This window comes from Engystomops pustulosus, chromosome 11 (assembly GCF_040894005.1).
Source record: "Engystomops pustulosus chromosome 11, aEngPut4.maternal, whole genome shotgun sequence".
Classification (NCBI taxonomy): Eukaryota; Metazoa; Chordata; class Amphibia; order Anura; family Leptodactylidae; genus Engystomops; species Engystomops pustulosus.
In genome coordinates, this window is record NC_092421.1 from 66,868,689 (window position 1) to 66,888,991 (window position 20,303).

General features: G+C 47.9%; 1 protein-coding gene and 1 long non-coding RNA gene across 7 annotated transcripts in view; one reads left to right on the top strand and one right to left on the bottom strand.

The window, feature by feature from the left end:
- The window catches only part of LOC140106569 (uncharacterized), a 57,383-nt gene extending 46,730 nt beyond the window's left edge, over positions 1-10,653 (top strand). The window contains exon 2 of the long non-coding RNA XR_011850815.1: positions 10,465-10,653. This is a non-coding gene — a long non-coding RNA (uncharacterized lncRNA). The remainder of the gene's footprint in view (positions 1-10,464) is intronic.
- Positions 1-20,303, bottom strand: part of ADD3 (adducin 3) — a 75,274-nt gene that overhangs the window by 6,035 nt on the left and 48,936 nt on the right. For 4 of the 6 annotated variants that reach the window (XM_072131066.1, XM_072131063.1, XM_072131064.1 and 1 more), the window contains exons 3-16: positions 11,907-12,130; positions 9,272-9,410; positions 9,122-9,166; positions 8,330-8,481; positions 7,389-7,469; positions 7,121-7,270; positions 6,572-6,715; positions 6,130-6,228; positions 5,634-5,816; positions 5,172-5,432; positions 4,749-4,868; positions 4,290-4,376; positions 4,024-4,123; positions 3,557-3,640 (exon numbers count right to left, since the gene is read on the bottom strand). In XM_072131066.1, the coding sequence (XP_071987167.1) occupies positions 3,557-3,640; positions 4,024-4,123; positions 4,290-4,376; positions 4,749-4,868; positions 5,172-5,432; positions 5,634-5,816; positions 6,130-6,228; positions 6,572-6,715; positions 7,121-7,270; positions 7,389-7,469; positions 8,330-8,481; positions 9,122-9,166; positions 9,272-9,410; positions 11,907-12,101 (1,840 nt within the window). In that variant the 5' untranslated portion in view covers positions 12,102-12,130. The remainder of the gene's footprint in view (positions 1-3,556; positions 3,641-4,023; positions 4,124-4,289; positions 4,377-4,748; positions 4,869-5,171; positions 5,433-5,633; positions 5,817-6,129; positions 6,229-6,571; positions 6,716-7,120; positions 7,271-7,388; positions 7,470-8,329; positions 8,482-9,121; positions 9,167-9,271; positions 9,411-11,906; positions 12,131-20,303) is intronic. The other 2 variants (XM_072131067.1, XM_072131068.1) reach the window with 2 other exon arrangements.

Genomic DNA, 20,303 nt, shown 5'->3' on the forward strand with positions numbered 1-20,303 from the left:
TACACAGCCACCACTAGGGGGAGCTCACTACATACAGATTATACAGCCACCACTAGGGGGAGCTCCTCAAATACAGATTACACAGCCACCACTAGGAGGAGCTCCTCACATACAGATTATACAGCCACCACTAGGGGGAGCTCACTACATACAGATTATACAGCCACCATTAGAGGGAGCTCACTACATACAGATTATACAGCCACCACTAGGGGGAGCTCCTCACATACAGATTATACAGCCACCACTAGGGGGAGCTCACTACATACAGATTATACAGCCACCACTAGGGGGAGCTCCTCAAATACAGATTACACAGCCACCACTAGGAGGAGCTCCTCACATACAGATTATACAGCCACCACTAGGAGGAGCTCACTACATACAGATTATACAGCCACCATTAGAGGAAGCTCACTACATACAGATTATACAGCCACCACTAGGGGGAGCTCACTACATACAGATTATACAGCCACCACTAGGAGGAGCTCACTACATAAAGATTATACAGCCACCACTAGGGGGAGCTCACTACATACAGATTATACAGCCACCACTAGGGGGAGCTCACTACATACAGATTATACAGCCACCACTAGGGGGAGCTCACTACATACAGATTACACAGCCACCACTAGGGGGAGCTCACTACATACAGATTATACAGCCACCACTAGGGGGAGTTCACTACATACAGATACCACTAGGGGAAGCTCCTCACATACAGATTACACAGCCACCACTAGGAGGAGCTCCTCACATACAGATAATACAGCCACCACTAGGAGGAGCTCACTACATACAGATTATACAGCCACCACTAGGGGGAGTTCACTACATACAGATTATACAGCCACCACTAGGGGAGCTCACTACATACAGATTATACAGCCACCACTAGGTGGAGCTCACCACATACAGATTATACAGCCACCACTAGGTGGAGCTCACTACATACAGACTATACAGCCACCACTAGGGGGAGTTCACTACATACAGATACCACTAGGGGGAGCTCCTCACATACAGATTACACAGCCACCACTAGGGGGAGCTCACTACATACAGATTATACAGCCACCACTAGGGGGAGCTCCTCAAATACAGATTACACAGCCACCACTAGGAGGAGCTCCTCACATACAGATTATACAGCCACCACTAGGGGGAGCTCACTACATACAGATTATACAGCCACCATTAGAGGGAGCTCACTACATACAGATTATACAGCCACCACTAGGGGGAGCTCCTCACATACAGATTATACAGCCACCACTAGGGGGAGCTCACTACATACAGATTATACAGCCACCACTAGGGGGAGCTCCTCAAATACAGATTACACAGCCACCACTAGGAGGAGCTCCTCACATACAGATTATACAGCCACCACTAGGAGGAGCTCACTACATACAGATTATACAGCCACCATTAGAGGAAGCTCACTACATACAGATTATACAGCCACCACTAGGGGGAGCTCACTACATACAGATTATACAGCCACCACTAGGGGGAGCTCACTACATACAGATTATACAGCCACCACTAGGGGGAGCTCACTACATACAGATTATACAGCCACCACTAGGGGGAGCTCACTACATACAGATTATACAGCCACCACTAGGGGGAGCTCACTACATACAGATTATACAGCCACCACTAGGGGGAGCTCACTACATACAGATTATACAGCCACCACTAGGAGGAGCTCACTACATAAAGATTATACAACCACCACTAGGGGGAGCTCACTACATACAGATTATACAGCCACCACTAGGGGGAGCTCACTACATACAGATTATACAGCCACCACTAGGGGGAGCTCACTACATACAGATTATACAGCCACTACTAGGGGGAGTTCACTACATACCGATACCACTAGGGGGAGCTCCTCACATACAGATTATAAAGCCACCACTAGGGGGAGCTCACTACATACAGATTATACAGCCACCACTAGGGGGAGCTCACTACATACAGATTATACAGCCACTACTAGGGGGAGTTCACTACATACCGATACCACTAGGGGGAGCTCCTCACATACAGATTATACAGCCACCACTAGGAGGAGCTCACTACATAAAGATTATACAACCACCACTAGGGGGAGCTCACTACATACAGATTATACAGCCACCACTAGGGGGAGCTCACTACATACAGATTATACAGCCACCACTAGGGGGAGCTCACTACATACAGATTATACAGCCACCACTAGGGGGAGCTCACTACATACAGATTATACAGCCACCACTAGGGGGAGTTCACTACATACCGATACCACTAGGGGGAGCTCCTCACATACAGATTATACAGCCACTACTAGGTGGAGCTCGCTACATACAGATTATACAGCCACCACTAGGGGGAGTTCACTAAATACAGATTACACAGCCACCACTAGGAGGAGCTCCTCACATACAGATTATACAGCCACCACTAGGAGGAGCTCACTATATACAGATACCACTAGGGGAAGCTCCTCACATACAGATTACACAGCCACCACTAGGAGGAGCTCCTCACATACAGATAATACAGCCACCACTAGGAGGAGCTCACTACATACAGATTATACAGCCACCACTAGGGGGAGTTCACTACATACAGATTATACAGCCACCACTAGGGGAGCTCACTACATACAGATTATACAGCCACCACTAGGTGGAGCTCACTACATACAGATTATACAGCCACCACTAGGTGGAGCTCACTACATACAGATTATACAGCCACCACTAGGGGGAGTTCACTACATACAGATACCACTAGGGGAAGCTCCTCACATACAGATTACACAGCCACCACTAGGGGGAGTTTACTACATACAGATTATACAGCCACCACTAGGGGGAGCTCACTACATACAGATTATACAGCCACCACTAGGTGGAGCTCACTACATACAGATTATACAGCCACCACTAGGGGGAGTTCACTACATACAGATACCACTAGGGGGAGCTCCTCACATACAGATTACACAGCCACCACTAGGAGGAGCTCCTCACATACAGATTATACAGCCACCACTAGGAGGAGCTCACTACATACAGATTACACAGCCACCACTAGGGGGAGCTCCTCACATACAGATTACACAGCCACCACCAGGAGGAGCTCACCACATACAGATTATACAGCCACCATTAGAGGGAGCTCACTACATACAGATTATACAGCCACCATTAGAGGGAGCTCACTACATACAGATTATACAGCCACCACTAGGAGGAGCTCACTACATACAGATTATACATTCACCACTAGGGGGAGCTCACTACATACAGATTATACACCACCACTAGGGGGAGCTCACTACATACAGATTATACAGCCACCACTAGGGGGAGCTCCTCACATACAGATTATGTAGCCACCACTAGGGGGAGCGCACTACATGCACATTATACAGCCACCACTAGGGGGACAGACAGATTCACTACATACAGATTCCTAAACTTTCAGGAGGAATAACAGAGGGACAGTGCTATGTGTAGTTATAAGGAGGGCGGCAAAATGTAAATACCTGCAGAGCTGACGGGCGTCTGAGGTGGAGACTGGGTAATGAGGGCAGAAGAGTCATCTTCTGAGATTAGTTCATGCTCAGCATCTGTGGGTCACACGGGTTACAGCACATGCAAACAGTTAGCAATGTTAGAGATGAAAGTCCATGCACCGAGGACAGGGGATACAATCTACTACTCTCTGTTATCAGCCATTACATTCTAGGGAGAGGTGAGTGTACAGGCGGATATAACCTATTACTTTCTGTTACCAGCCATTTTATCCTGGGGAGAGGTGATTGTACAGTGGGATACAGTCACCTCTCTCCGGGATAAAATGGCTGATAACAGATCCCCCTCTACAATCTATTACTCTCTGTTATCAGTCAGTTCATGAGTAAGGACACAGTATGTTATGACTTGTGGAGGGTTAATTCATGCACCACATACAGGAGTGATTATGGACATGTTGCAGGCGGCAGACACTCACCTTGCGTTCCGTTCTCTCCTCTCTGCTCCTGCTCCAGGAGATGGCTGAATGGATTGGGAGGGGGTGGAGGCGCGTTCTCATCTTCTTCAAAGTTTGTCATCTGCAGGGGAACAGGACAAGTTATGGGGGAACCCCGGATCTAGGAGTCATGTGATCGGGAGGGTCACTGACCACCTGAGATGCTGCTATGATATGGGTAAAGGTTGCAGGGGGGCGCCTTACCGCAAAACAGATCCCAGGCAGTAACACGAGTATTAGATACTCACCGGAGGCGGTTTTTCCACCACAATCCCGGCCAGTACTTGTGACTGGGGTCCGGCTGTCTTCAGATCGTACCGGTTCTGCTCCCGGATCTATAGGGATGAGCCACAAATAGTTCAGAAGTCATTTTATCCTCCTGTCACTTTCTCTGTTACATCCGACCTACAAGTTCCGAAACTGCCCTGACTACCAGTGCCTGAAGGGGTCACAGCTCCGCCCCCTCTGGTACTGCACTCTATTAACCCCAAACTACCAGGCCTGTTTAAGGTTTTAAAGAGGGGAGGGGTGACAGAGGGAGCCCCCTCCTTTATAGAGCCGCTTAGATGCCTTGATTATCTATTATCTCAGCATCTAAGGGGTTAGACCCCAGGTCAATAGTTCAGTCCACACAATGTATCTGCAGTAATCACCGCAGTCAGTAATCCCTCATCTTGGCCCCACGACTGCATCTGCCCTGCCCCCACCTTGTTTCTCTTCTCCAGAACATCTGTCGGGTTGGTGTTCAATGGGACAAATTGGTTGGGATCTTCTATTTTGATGGGATTTCCGCTGGACGATTTACTGAGCTCATCGGCCTTCATCCACTGCAGAAGAAATGGGGGCAGAGGAGAGGACACACATTACTAAAATTAATCTCATCCCCCTGTAAAATCCTTATCTTTAAAGGATCATCCTTTACCACCAGGATGAAGGACTGTATGCAAATGAGCCTGAGCAGCTGCAGGCTCCATTACCACCTTTGACTCATTTGCATACAGTCCTTCATCCTGGTGGTAGATGCCCTTTAATACTTCCTACAGCTCTGCTCATCCTCATTATACTGGGTAATGAATAGCATGGCAGAGTTGCAGTGTAGACTGACACAAGGCCCAGGGTTGGCGTCTCACCATGATCTTAGTCCGGGGGCTCATCTCTCCGTTCATGGAAGCCTCTGGGACGTGGACCCTTAGGTAAGTGTTTGGGGAGTTCAGCCAGCGCGTCTTCTCCCGCTGCTGCTTCTGTGCCAGGTACTTAAGGGGCGACCGTAGCATCCCCGGATCATCTTCAAAAGTGAAGGCGGTGACTGTGGCGGGGATTTCTACATCGCTCTTGTGTCTTGGTTTCTCTCGGGTCAGTGGCTGTCGGTAGGCGTATCCAGTCCTGTAACCCTGCGGGTGGGGGAAATAAGGGGCTCATTGTATTTAACACACCAGGAGTAGAACCCACTGAATGGCCACCATTATAAATAGTCCAAATATTACAGAATGCCTCAAAAAAATTATATTCTCATTAGTGCAGGGAGATGTGCAGTACCACAAACCAGCCACTAGATGGCATCACATCACAGGTTTTAGCTTTAGACTATTTACCAGATTGTCCAGCATTCTCATCAGAGACTCAAATTCCAGTTCCCCAACTTTCCACTTGTGCTGCCCCTCCATGTTCACCCCTCCCCCGCCACCTGCGGCCAAGACATGGGTGAGGGGCTTGTACTTCTCCAGGTCCAACATCAGAAGGTTGTTGATGCCCCCAGATCCGGCCAGGGCATGTACCTGCAGAGAACAACAGTGTAAATTCAACAAAATATCCCCATATAAAAAGACTCCACCATTGCCCTCACAAATACTTGATGCTCTCGCATCAGTGCAGAACAAGCGGCAAGAATTTTGAACAATGCCTCGCTGCATTGTGGGAGATCTTTCCTATGGAGTCAGCTGACCTCCACTCTCCCAGAATGCATCAGTGAGAAGAGAACATACAACAGTCCCAAAAAGCTGCGAGAGATGGCAGAGACAAGAGGTGCAGTGGGACCTCAGCACAATTCTGGATGCAGCTTTGGGTGCGATTGGAGTATAAGGAACGTACCTGGACCTCGCACGCCAGCTGCAGATTGAAGATGTAGTGAAAAGCTTCTTCCACGGTTTCTCCCAGCGCCATCACCCCGTGATTCCGGAGCACCAGGACCTGGACAGAGCAAGAGACTTAAAGGTGAAGCCAGAGACATAGCACAACTATAGACTGATAACAGGTTCCATTCAGAAGCAGAGATCAGAGTTAGTTACCGGTCTAGATAATTCCCTGTGATTTAATCCCATCAGCAGTGAACACATTGAGGAAGATGTTTTATCGTACCTGCGCCAAAAAATTGACTTATCTCTGATGACGACAGTCATGCTTGCGCCAGAATTAGTAAATCCCCCCCCCCCATTCTGTCCTGGTTGTTACAATGTATCAGTCTGGAAGGAAGTGACATAAGTCTTATCCCTTATCCCACAGCGGGGGTCTTCATCTCCCGCATCAATGATACCTTAGAGCTTGGACCAAGGACTTTCTGCAGTTGGATCCTCTCCTGCTGCTCGTCCAGAGACCCCTGGTAATTGTAGTACGCCACATCACCGAGCAGCAAAGCTTCCTGGGAGATGGGGAGGATGCCGCACTTCATGGAGGAGACCTGAGAGAGAAGCAAAGGAGGGAATATAAGAGCTCATCCAATAGAAAATTTTATGGTTTACCCCCAGTATTTGAGAACCTGTTCAGGTTATGTGTTGGATGGTGTAGGGTTCTGTACGGTCCAGATATCAGAGCAGAGTCCCAGACACAGAGGGGGTAAAGCTTCTTCTTGGAGATATAGATATATATATATATGTGTATGGGTCAGTATAGCCGACTCAACACATGACCTGGACATATTTTTGAGCAATGACACTTCCCACTCATTTACAGCAAGCAGAGATCTTAATCTCCTTAAGAGAACAATACAGAAACTATCTAGATCTCCCAGCAGAACCCCCTGGTGATGAAGAAACGTGCCCCCTATGCATCTCATCTATCTGTGCCCAGTCCCTGGGTGACTCACTGCGGCGGTGGCGGGAGTGTGTATATGGATCACGCAGCGCACGTCAGGACGCGTGGAGTAGATGGCTGCGTGGGGGCTGAACCCAGACGGATCCACACACAGGTTGGTTGTGCCCTGATCCACCACTTCACCAACAATGTTCAGCTTCACCTGCAAAACACAAAGACAGAGATGTAAGAACCAACAAGTGATGGAAGAAAAGAATCTGGGTAAGGGAGGGGGCGTCACACTTACCAGAATGGAGTGGGGGAAGGGGGCGTGCACTTACCAGGTTGGAGGCGGAGGCTTCAGAGAAGGAGAGACCCCTGGGAATGATCAGGATGTGGTCTTGTTCTTTGCTGACTCGGACCTGTATTATACAAAAATGTGTAGTCATACAGGAGCACCGCCTAGTGGAAATTCTAGCACACTGCAAGAATGCTTAATAGAAACTCAAAGTGCACTGTGAGCGTGAACTAACACTGCTGTGCTCTGTGCTCTCTGAAGCCAGTGTTCTTCCTGGAGAGATGTGTAATCATACCTCTGTGCATGTTTATATTCCAAGATTGTAGCTTCTCCAAGTGCACTGGTGGAGTGTCCTCACACTGCTGTGCTCTGTGCATGAAGTGGCTACACAGCCCCTTCCCTCTACAGTATTATTCAAACAGATGACTGCTACTGCTTGAATTCAGATTATAGGGATTGTGGAGCAGCTCAATGCACAGGGCACAGAAGTGTGAGAACATGCCCCCAATACACCTGGAGAAGCTACGTTCCTGGAATATAAATCCATGAATTGTACGTATCATGTAAGGGATGTTTTCATCCAAAAAAACTGGCCGTTTTTGGGTGTGTGACACATTTAGTGTGAATTCAGACAGACAAAATGTATGGGGTAACCCCTCTCCATAGAGATGCACGGCCAAGCAACCGGGGAAAGACAGGACATATCCTATCTTTCCCTGTGCATGGAGCGTTCCGGTGCCACACATGGGCGACACTATCGCTCTGTGCGCCTATTGCCGTCTGTGGGTTTTTTAAAAAAAATATTAAAGTGGGCGGAGTAAGATGGGGGCGGAGCCACCATCAATGCACCAGATTTACAATAATGATGGCAGAGGTGGATTGTTGTCAGAGAATGGAAGGACAGATCTGATACACTGTAACGACTTGATGGTTCTAAGGCTTTGGTCCCTGTGGTCCAGTTTTGCCCTTTTTGTGGATTCTTACCGTGATGTAGGCGTTGGACAGGTGCGCCCACCCGAAGAGATCGGCCAGGCGGTACATGGAGGCCAGCTTGCAGCGGGTCAGCTTCTCTCCCTTGGCCAGGAGCCCCTCGATGGTGGGGTGGATGTCATTGATGGGGGTCACCATCCCCAAACCTGATGAATGATCACAGATGAATCAGTATCCGGCTCTCTAGACCCTCTTCCTCCCCTACTGAAGCCCCTGCAGAGGCAGCACAGACACAAGCCGCCAAATCACTGGCATAAGCCAAGCCCCTACCCTTCCCCATGATGAGGTGACCAGCGGGGGGCGCTCCTGGGTGTCTAGAAGTGTCCTGCCACAATGGAGCAGATACACTGATACATTGGGGGGAGAGATCTCATTCACAGAGAGCCCGTCCCCTGCAGCTGAACCTTTGTACCCGCAGGACACATTTATGGATGGGCGTGGCAGTACACGAGCGCCACTGATCACAGCCGGCGCCGATCCAAGAGATTACATATGTATACACAGAGTATCAGAGCCCTCCCTGACCGGCCAGGGACAATCACGCCCCAAGACTCTGCTACTTCACTTGTATCTTCTGAAGCTTCCATCACACAGAGATGACACTAAGTATTCACACCCCTTTAAGCGATTATTCCAGAATTTTTTTCATTCATTTTTTTGCTTAAGCTGCTGCATATTTATTTTTTGCACAAAAGCAAAGACAAAGACGGTAATAAAAAGTATTCACGCCTCATAAATCTGTGATCTACAGACAAGACACAGAAAGCGATTTGTAAAAGTATTCACCCCCTTCCGGATGCTGCGGACTCGTGGGACTCAATGGTCTGTGATCTTCAAACAAAATATCATATTAGACAAAGGGGCCGAAACCCTGTGTGTCCATCTTACACCCACATCACCCCCTGTGCAGAGGTAAGTGCCCCCATCATAACTTACTCAGAGGAGAGGAGGAGAAGCCGGCGAATGAGCTCGCCATGACGTAGTCCGCGATCTGCTGCAGAGCCAGGAGCCCCGTGGGGTTGTTTCCCTTCTGCATCTGATCCTGGATGAGGCTTTCCAGGTCCTCACGAAATGCCTTTAAGAACAGTGGGCGGAGCAAAGACATACGTGTTAGTTACATTGTAAATTACTCGCATTCACAATTCTGCTTTTTAGACCATGCACTGAAGAGTAAGCTCTGGAACAAAGGTAGCAGGTAGGTGTCATACAGCGAGGTACCAGAACTGTGAGTGCAGCCCAGGTTGCAGCTCTGGATGAGACTATAGAATAACATGTGATGTAGTAAAAGATACTCAATGTACATGTGAAGTAACTATTTTCAGTCCAGCCAAGGAAGAAGGGGTTAAATGTGATGATTACTTAGCTAATTACCATCTTTGGAAGCTGCAGTATAGGGAAGAGGGGATGGTGTGCTCTTAAAGGGATCTTTAAGCAGTGTGATCATACAGACTGCAGCCAGTGGTATGTATTGTCCCTGGAGAGATGTGTGATCAGACCTTTGGGTATGTGGTTAGTAGCAGCAGGACTGTGAAATATGGATTATATTCCAGGATTGTAGCTTCACCAAGTGCACAGGAGGTGTGTCCTCTCACTGCTCTGCTCTGTACTCTCTGCAGACAGTGTTAATGTATTGTCGATGGAGAAATCTGCAATTATACCTTTGTGTATGTTTTTTTTGTAGCAACTATGAAATATGGATTAATATCCCATGGTAGTAGCTTCACCAAGTGCACTGGAGGTGTGGCTGTGCTCTGTGCAGTTTGCAATGAACTGCTATAATTCCCTGCTTTAGGACCGCTTTAATATCTGTAGGCCCGCTACAGATTGTATTCAAAGAAGAATTCACGGGCAGTGCACAAAGCTAAAAGCACACATCTCTCCAGGGACTATTCCTAGCACTGTTTGCAGTGTGAGGACAACTCTCTAGTGCACTGGGAGATGCTACAACACTCGCATATAAATCCATATATCAGTGTATTGTTGCTACTACCTTACACAGAGGACTGATTACACGTCTCTCCAGGGATAATACATAACGCCGTCTTCATGGTTACAATTACTTAGGGTCTCCCTGTTTTTTCAGGCCTCTCAGACGTTAATTAACTTTTTGTTTCTAATTAATTTTACAGCCGTGGGCGCAGGATCTGCTAATGATGAGAATGGATCAGGTCATGTAGGAGAAGGTCCTCCGCACATCAGCGTTTCCTCCCACACGACCAGCATAGGAATCTGGACGGCTGCCCGGCTCCAGCTCATCCATCTATGTAAACAGCTCGGGAGGAGAAAATCACATCAGCGGCGAAATTGTGTGGAGGAGCCACTAAGCGGCTGTGCCCAAGATGAGCCACAGAGTCTCCACTCAACCACTCTATTCTCTGAACAAAAGTTGGGGCAGGCTTTGGCAGTGGATGTAAGCACAGCAGTGTGGGGACATACCCCCTTGGAATAAACAAAATCCTGGAATATAAATGCATAAATCACAGTCCTGCAGCTACTAACATACACATCGGGTCTGAGTACACATCTCACCCAGGACAATATTTAACACTGACTGCAGTCCGTATGGTCATTCCTGATGACACATTCCCCTGGAGAAGCCCGAGGTGGCAGGTCACAAGGGGTCACCTTTACCATAAAGATACAGGCTCCATCCGAGCCGGGTGACTGTTCTGACAGACATGACCTGACTGTAGAGAGAGTGCAGTACTCTATAGTGTCCAGCAGGGGGCATCCTGATCCCTTACATAAGAGTATTAGATGGGATAAGCTGGGTGTCCGGCTGAGCACTGCAGATTTTTGCTGCTTTGTATTGGGGCAGGCCCCGCAGACTGGTGCAATGCAGGCTCCTCCATCTGGGTCTCCCTTACACTTCCCTGGATCTGATCCCAATTTTTACAGAAATCTCAGTATTAGGGAAGAGCAGCTGCAGCAGAATAAACTAAGCGGGGAGCAATAGTAGCGCTCCTGAGGCCAGAGCAGAACCCCAGAGGTACCTCCTGAGGGCACAATTTCCCCCCTCTATAGAGGGTTAATGTCCTCCGCAGCCGCTCCCCCCGCACAGTGCCGGACCCTCTTGTGATTGTGTAATGAAGCGGAGGACACAGACTGGAGCGGGGGATAGTCCTGGGGAGGTCCCTGCAGTGCCACCTCTAAATACAAACTTTGAGTATAAAAGGATAAATTGGGTCTAAGTAGAAGGGACCAGAACTGGAAGTCCAGGGCATCAGTAACATTTCTAGCCTGGAGTTGCATTGAGCAGATGTAGCAGAGCTGAGTTGGTCTTGAGGGGTGTAGTATATGGCTCTGGTGACGCACGAGTATAGACAAGTGGACGGTCAGGGATAAGCCATCATCAGCTTGTACATAACCATGTGACACATTCAGCTCTGCTGCCTCATACACACTCAGCTCTGCTACATCTGAGCTGTATTACCCTCCACTGCCAGGACAGCTCCGTCCCGCACAGAGGATTAACCTAACCGTTCCGGACACAAAGACAGGACTTGGGGCCAGGAGTTCCCTTTGTCTTTGCCTCCTGAGGCGGCGTTGTGTAACTTTGCACCCCCCTCACCGGGCTCTTGAGGATCTGCGTCACCCTCTTCTTCTGCTCCATCATGTTGAAGTCCTGGCGGAGGTCCGGGGACATGTTTCTCTCGCGGAGGTAGCCAGGGTCGTTCTCATTGACACGGTCAAAGTAGCGCTCTTTGTGGGGCATGCTGGGAGGGGGCGGGGCCGTGATCACCCCTTGGATGAATCCGGAACTCATGGCTCAGTCGCAGAGGCGCGGGGTCTCACCTGCAAAACAGAACAGGAGGGTCATTACAGACAGGGGTCACTACCCAGAAGCCTTTGCACCATGGATCTAGGGACGGGGCACAAGGTCACCCCATGTCAGTGCGCGTCCCAGAGGACAGATGCTCTCGCGGCCAGACTGCGTCCGAGATTTGTTTTGAAACCTGAGAGGGTCACATGACGCGGCAAAGAGAGGATTATCTGACAAGAAGCATCCGAGCGCAAAAATACACCCCCCCCTCCTATATTGAGCAATCCCCATACAATGCTTCCTTCCAAGACCTCTGCTTGCTGACAATCTAAGATCTTGTGACAGCTGAGGATTTGTAACAATTGTATCCACTCTATATAATCCTCAGTATTCCAGACTGATCCACTGCAGTGAGTTATTAGGAAAGCGATAGGCTGTGTTCAGTGCACAGGCGTGCGTGAGCTGTACAACACAGTGACAAACCCCCAGCTGTGACAAGTACTGGGTCACAACTGGATAGAATAATTATTTACTGAAAGCAAGTGGGAAATGGAGGCATCATTGTGATACACTGCTGTGCTCTCTGCAATGCACTGCTCTTCTTTCGGTTGAATATTGAAGCAGTTACTCAGAGCAGGGGGGAAGGGCTGTGGAGGCATCAGATGCAGAGCACAGCAGTGTTAGGACTCCCTCCCCCTTCAAGGGCACTTGGAGCAGGTAAAAGGTGCGATGAAACACAAAGTACATGAGATCCTGGCAGATGTTTTCATTCTCACAGCTGAGGGTCTGTTACCATGGGAATGGGTCTAAATATTATTCTGAAAGAATACATTGTAGCATGAGACAGGTTTGTCCTGTTTAGCTCATGGAGTTCCACCCCCGGTGAGGTCATCGTATAGGTATGATGACATCACTGGAGTCAGGTCGCGGTCACCGCATTTTATCAGCCATTGGCCGGACTCCACGAGACACGTATTCTCTTATGTACTAGGCGAAACGCGTCGGATCACATGACCTCATCTCTCATCACATTACACAAAGTCAAATTTTCCTGAAATCCAAACATGGTTCCCCTTCGACCCCCTCCCATTTCCCATGGACAGTAACCCACCCCCAGTTGCCCCCATCACCCGGGTGTTTATTTTTCTCCTCCGTGTTTCCTACTCATTGTTCAGACGCCATCTGCACATGACAGCGACCTTCCTCTCCTCACTGTTAACTCCAGAATGACTGGATCCAAATTGTAACAAACCCTCAGCTGTGAAATATGCAGGGCCAGGACAGGTTTTTAAGGATGAAATAAATACAGTTCCCATTCAATAACAACAAGGGGAAAATCAAAATAAAGATAATTTGTGAACTGTCTTCTCCAATCACATCCAAAGCTGCAGCGAAGCTTGTATCGTACCAGAAACATTGCTACATGTGCGGAATCGACCAATTGATTTACCATCCCAGGAGCAGAGCGTGTCACCAGAAGGGGCGCGCTCGTGGACATCACATGGGGAGACCGAATTACTGCCTGCACCGTGACCCCTGCATATGGGCAGTCATCCACAGGTCACCACATGACGAATAAAGCTTTCTATTCCGAGATGTAATGGTTGCCCATGGCAGCCCATGTCCTGATACAAACAAACACAATGTAACCGTTATATCATCGCGGTTACATCAGAGGTCAGAAGCACCACAGCCCAAACCTAGAACCACAGTTTCGTATCGGCTGCTCCAATCACATCCAAAGCTGCATTCAAAAAGGTTACATCTCAGTGTTGCCCCCTGCTGGTGCTTTGTGGGCGATGTAACATTTATCATCCTTATGCATCTCTTAGAATGACGCAAGGGTTATACTCTAGTTACGACAAAAGGGGGTATTACACTGCCAACATAGAGCAGGTGAGCAGAGCTTGTACGCAGCTTCAGATGTGACTAGAGTAGAAGACAAACTAAAATGCAGCAAAGCGCTGGAACTGTAATGGGATATCAGAAAGTGGATCTGCAGATTAGATGCGACGCCCCGTATTTAAAGGGCCACTAACCCCAATATGAACTAGAGGTATAAGAAGAGCTCATGACATCAGGTTATATCCGTGCGTCGGTCTCTACTGCCATCTTGGAATCATATTCATGGACTGAACTGTAACAAGTTATGTCTTTGAGATGGTAGCGGAGGGGGATCCTCTAGCCCAGTGATGGCTAACCTATGGCACTAGTGCCAGAGGTGGCACTCAGAGCCCTTTCTGTGGGCACCCAGGCCATCACCAGAGATGACTCCATGTATCTTCCTGCAGTCCCAGACAGCCCAGGACTTGCTGTGCACAGAGCTATTTTAAAGTGACAGCTCTACCTGGGACTATTTTCTGCTTTATTGGTGCCTCAGGTGCTGGTATCAATGAAAACTGTGACAGAGAAGGGAGTATAAATCACAAATTAAACTTTTGTGTTGGCACTTTGCGATAAATAAGTGGGTCTTTGTTGTAGTTTGGGCACTCGGTCTCTAAAAGGTTTGCCATCACTGCTCTAGCCCCTCCCTAGGTGATTTTTAGGCGCACTGTCCCTTTAAGAGTGTTTAGAGGTCCAGCGCTTCGTTCCTCCAGGGACGAGGTGGTTGCTACTTCGGCTTTCATTAGAGGAGATGTAATTATCTGGGACAGGCGCACGTCACGTAGCGGGGGTCACATGCCGCGACCTTCCCGACAGATGACATGCGCCTCTGCCGCATCTATGGAAAGAACAGGATTCTACAGACACAGGCGTCTCATTGTGGAGGAGAGGGCACCCGTGCCAGCCACTGGAGAAGCTATGATGTCACGTATCAGAAGTGCCCCCCCCCCCCCCCTCCTCGTTAACCCTCAAAGGGGGTCTTCATAATCTTCTGATCCTAGTAGTAGGGTTACCCCCTCCCCAAGCCATTTTCAGGTTCGGCTGAACTTAAAGAAATTTTTAGAGTGTCGTAAATGTATCCAGAAAATATGAAGAAAAATCTAAAAGTTATAAAACGCGTCAGAGAACTAGGGTCAAAAACCTGATGAAAGTGACACCAATCAGGTGGAGGTATCTGGACCGGCTTGTTATAAATAAAAAATAAAATACACAACCCCCCTCATGGAACAGAAACGTGTCAGAAGTGAACAATACCCAATATCATGCAAAACCACTCTAAACAAAGAGCTGAGAATATCAAATATCAGATGTGACGGAACAGGATTCAGAGACAGAAAGGGGACCGCGCAGAGAGAGCGGATGAGTGCCGAACTGCGTCAGTGGTGGGCGTGGTCTGGAGAGGGGGGGGGGGTAGGTTGTGGGGGAGAATAAGTTTACTTTTTTGGCCTGGTTATTGCACATCATCTACACAAATTGCCAATAGTCTGTGGGAACCTGAAGTGGTGAAATGCGTCGAAACTGTCAGATCTGCGTTTTATGACCAAATACCTAATAGATATTTTTAACATTAAAAAGATGGCGGCATGTGACTGGGACACAACACAATATAACTTCAGAGAGGGGAGTTAAGGAGAGTTTGCCCTGAAATGCGTCAGTGGTCACACTAAAGTGAAAATTCTGGCATATAATTTTGCTGCAAAGAAGTTTCAAACCACCCATAATGACCGTGGTTCCAGGCCCATGATGCATCACTCTAGTAATTGGACCGTACAATGTCCTGGGTGGCAGCTCCGGCAGCTGGCCGTGGTTCATATGACCAAGTTCTTACAGGGGATTTGTGAGTCTGACTTCATCTGCATAAGATTATATAACCTGGAAGAGGAGTCAGACGGAGCGGCTTTATCCCTTGTATGTGACACTATAAGGCTGTCCTCCAAGAGGGAGGTGCCATGTCTACAAGACAGCACACATTACCTTGTGTCTAGGGTCTGACATTTACTTAATTTCTGATGATCGGTTCCCTTTATCTTAAAAATTCACCACTACCAGCATGTGGCGAAGCAGCTGAGCAGCTTCTAGAGGATGTGTCTTTCATGGCCTGATGTGGTGGCATCATTCAGAAAATCAACTTTGAAGTGAGATGTTAAACGGTTTTATGAAGTCAAGGAGGCGGAGAGTTTAAAACTGAAGTCAAGCTCTCCCTGCCTTAAAACTCCCCCTTCACTGTAATTATGGTCCTGCGTCCAGGTACATCACTTATCAAATCTCCTGAAGTCTGACGTATGATGCCAATCACATAGGAGGTGTTCAGAGGCAGAGAGAGCTTGACTTCAGTGTTAAACTCTCCGCCTCCACGACTTTATACAACCAATTAACATCTCACTTCAAAGTTTTCTGATTTTCTGGATGATGCCTCCACCCTGGGCCATGAGAGAAAATCATCTAGAAGCTGTTCAGCGACATACCGGTAGTGGTTAATTACGCCAATTTCTGATGACAGGTTCCCTTTAAAGAGACTGATCATACTGCGGCTAGCCAGTGATGATACTGCCGTCACCCAGCTTTCCCAGGATGCTACAAACCTGCCTCATTATGTAACCGCTTCTCCTATACCCTATCCACTCAGTCTAGGACAGCTGAAACTCGAGATGAGTTTCCGTATCTTGTGCTCCAATCACATCCAAAGCTGCATTCAGAACAATGGCAAATTAATTTTTACCCGACCTCCCTTCAGGTTCAGGATCCTCAAGTATCCCAATGAAAATTAAAATTTTTGCCAGTTGGTTTTTATTTTTCATCACATCTAATTCAAACTTTAGTTATCAAACACTGCTCTAGTAACAGCCAAAGCTGCAATTCTGAAGTTTATTTCTCGCTTCCACCCCGGCTGGTTTAGGATACCATTGCATCACAAATGACATCTCTTACAATGTAACACAATGCTACGTTATAATACGTTAAGATTAGTTACCAAATGTTGACAATTAGGGATATGTAATATGTAACCTAACTGTTTTTAGGTAATTGACAAACATCGGATAATACAGGATGTAACCCAGGATCAGTACAGGATAAGTAATGTCATGTATGTACACAGTGACTGCACCAGCAGCAGAACAGTGAGTGCAGCTCTGGAGTATAATACAGGATGTAACTCAGGATCAGTACAGGATAAGTAATGTCATGTATGTACACAGTGACTGCACCAGCAGCAGAATAGTGAGTGCAGCTCTGGAGTATAATACAGGATGTAACCCAGGATCAGTACAGGATAAGTTATGTCATGTATGTACACAGTGACTGCACCACCAGCAGAATAGTGAGTGCAGCTCTGGAGTATAATACTGGTGTAACTCAGGATCAGTACAGGATAAGTAATGTCATGTATGTACACAGTGACTGCACCAGCAGCAGAATAGTGAGTGCAGCTCTGGAGTATAATACAGGATGTAACTCAGGATCAGTACATGATAAGTAATGACATGTATGTACACAGTGACTGCACCAGCAGCAGAACAGTGAGTGCAGCTCTGGAGTATAATACAGGATGTAACTCAGGATCAGTACAGGATAAGTAATGTCATGTATGTACACAGTGACTGCACCACCAGCAGAATAGTGAGTGCAGCTCTGGAGTATAATACAGGATGTAACCCAGGATCAGTACAGGATAAGTAATGTCATGTATGTACACAGTGACTGCACCAGCAGCAGAATAGTGAGTGCAGCTCTGGAGTATAATACAGGATGTAACCCAGGATCAGTACAGGATAAGTTATGTCATGTATGTACACAGTGACTGCACCACCAGCAGAATAGTGAGTGCAGCTCTGGAGTATAATACAGGATGTAACTCAGGATCAGTACATGATAAGTAATGACATGTATGTACACAGTGACTGCACCAGCAGCAGAATAGTGAGTGCAGCTCTGGGGTATAATACAGGATGTAACCCAGGATCAGTACAGGATAAGTTATGTCATGTATGTACACGGTGACTGCACCAGCAGCAGAATAGTGAGTGCAGCTCTGGGGTATAATACAGGATGTAACTCAGGATTAGTACAGGATAAGTAATGTCATGTATGTACACAGTGACTGCACCAGCAGCAGAATAGTGAGTGCAGCTCTGGGGTATAATACAGGATGTAACTCAGGATCAGTACAGGATAAGTAATGTCATGTATGTACACAGTGACTGCACCAGCAGCAGAATAGTGAGTGCAGCTCTGGAGTATAGTATAGGATGTAACTCAGGATCAGTACAGGATAAGTAATGTCATGTATGTACACAGTGACTGCACCAGCAGCAGAACAGTGAGTGCAGCTCTGGAGTATAATACAGGATGTAACTCAGGATCAGTACAGGATAAGTAATGTCATGTATGTACACAGTGACTGCACCAGCAGCAGAATAGTGAGTGCAGCTCTGGAGTATAATACAGGATGTAACCCAGGATCAGTACAGGATAAGTTATGTCATGTATGTACACAGTGACTGCACCACCAGCAGAATAGTGAGTGCAGCTCTGGAGTATAATACAGGATGTAACTCAGGATCAGTACATGATAAGTAATGACATGTATGTACACAGTGACTGCACCAGCAGCAGAACAGTGAGTGCAGCTCTGGAGTATAATACAGGATGTAACTCAGGATCAGTACAGGATAAGTAATGTCATGTATGTACACAGTGACTGCACCACCAGCAGAATAGTGAGTGCAGCTCTGGAGTATAATACAGGATGTAACCCAGGATCAGTACAGGATAAGTAATGTCATGTATGTACACAGTGACTGCACCAGCAGCAGAATAGTGAGTGCAGCTCTGGGGTATAATACAGGATGTAACTCAGGATCAGTACAGGATAAGTAATGTCATGTATGTACACAGTGACTGCACCAGCAGCAGAATAGTGAGTGCAGCTCTGGAGTATAGTATAGGATGTAACTCAGGATCAGTACAGGATAAGTAATGTCATGTATGTACACAGTGACTGCACCAGCAGCAGAATAGTGAGTGCAGCTCTGGAGTATAATACAGGATGTAACTCAGGATCAGTACAGGATAAGTAATGTCATGTATGTACACAGTGACTGCACCAGCAGCAGAATAGTGAGTGCAGCTCTGGAGTATAATACAGGATGTAACTCAGGATCAGTACAGGATAAGTAATGTCATGTATGTACACAGTGACTGCACCAGCAGAATAGTGAGTGCAGCTCTGGAGTATAATACAGGATGTAACTCAGGATCAGTACAGGATAAGTAATGTCATGTATGTACACAGTGACTGCACCAGCAGCAGAATAGTGAGTGCAGCTCTGGAGTGTAATACAGGATAAGTGACGTATATACTAATCATCCAAAATATCTGATAGTCCGGCAGGTGTCAGTTATTTCCTCTTATTCAGACTATGGGATGTATCTGCGGTCTCCATGGCAGCAGGCTGGGATGTTGGCAGGCGGAGCGGGTTCCGGCACACGGCTGCTCTTGGATCTCTGCAGCCAGGAAATCATTATGGTTATGAGTGCGGCCGATGTATAATACAGCGGGGAGTATAACAGGGGTCACTGCGAGCTCCTGCTGCAGATTTGGGGATTCCCTTATATTACAACGTGGCTGCAGTATAGGTTGGCGCTTTGCTAATAACAGAAATCCCATTTTATAGATTCCTGGAAGGCAGGGATCAATACAGCTCGGTCCGCGGGGTCACAAGGATATCTGGCACAATGTGACGACCCCCCTCCAGTGGACAGGAAACCAAGACATCAGCCTGTACAAGACTCTCAGACAGACGCCTGGTAGTCGCTCAGTAAGTGGCCGCGGATTCTCCACTAGTGAAGCTTCTTCCTGGGAGGAAATGTCCCTCTCTAAGGATCAGCGTCACACGGACCAGGACATTATCCGGATATTAACTCTTACAGCCCCAAGCATTGTGGAAAATGATCAAATATTAATCTATGTAGGGCAGGTCCTGCATCTCGTTCAGCCCGAGCTGAATCTGCGCTCCCCCTCCTCGCCTCCTGCAGACTACTCTGCGCTCCCCCTCCTCGCCTCCTGCAGACTACTCTGCGCTCCCCCTCCTCGCCTCCTGCAGACTACTCTGCGCTCCCCCTCCTCGCCTCCTGCAGACTACTCTGCGCTCCCCCTCCTCGCCTCCTGCAGACTACTCTGCGCTCCCCCTCCTCGCCTCCTGCAGACTACTCTGCGCTCCCCCTCCTCGCCTCCTGCAGACTACTCTGCGCTCCCCCTCCTCGCCTCCTGCAGACTACTCTGCGCTCCCCCTCCTCGCCTCCTGCAGACTACTCTGCGCT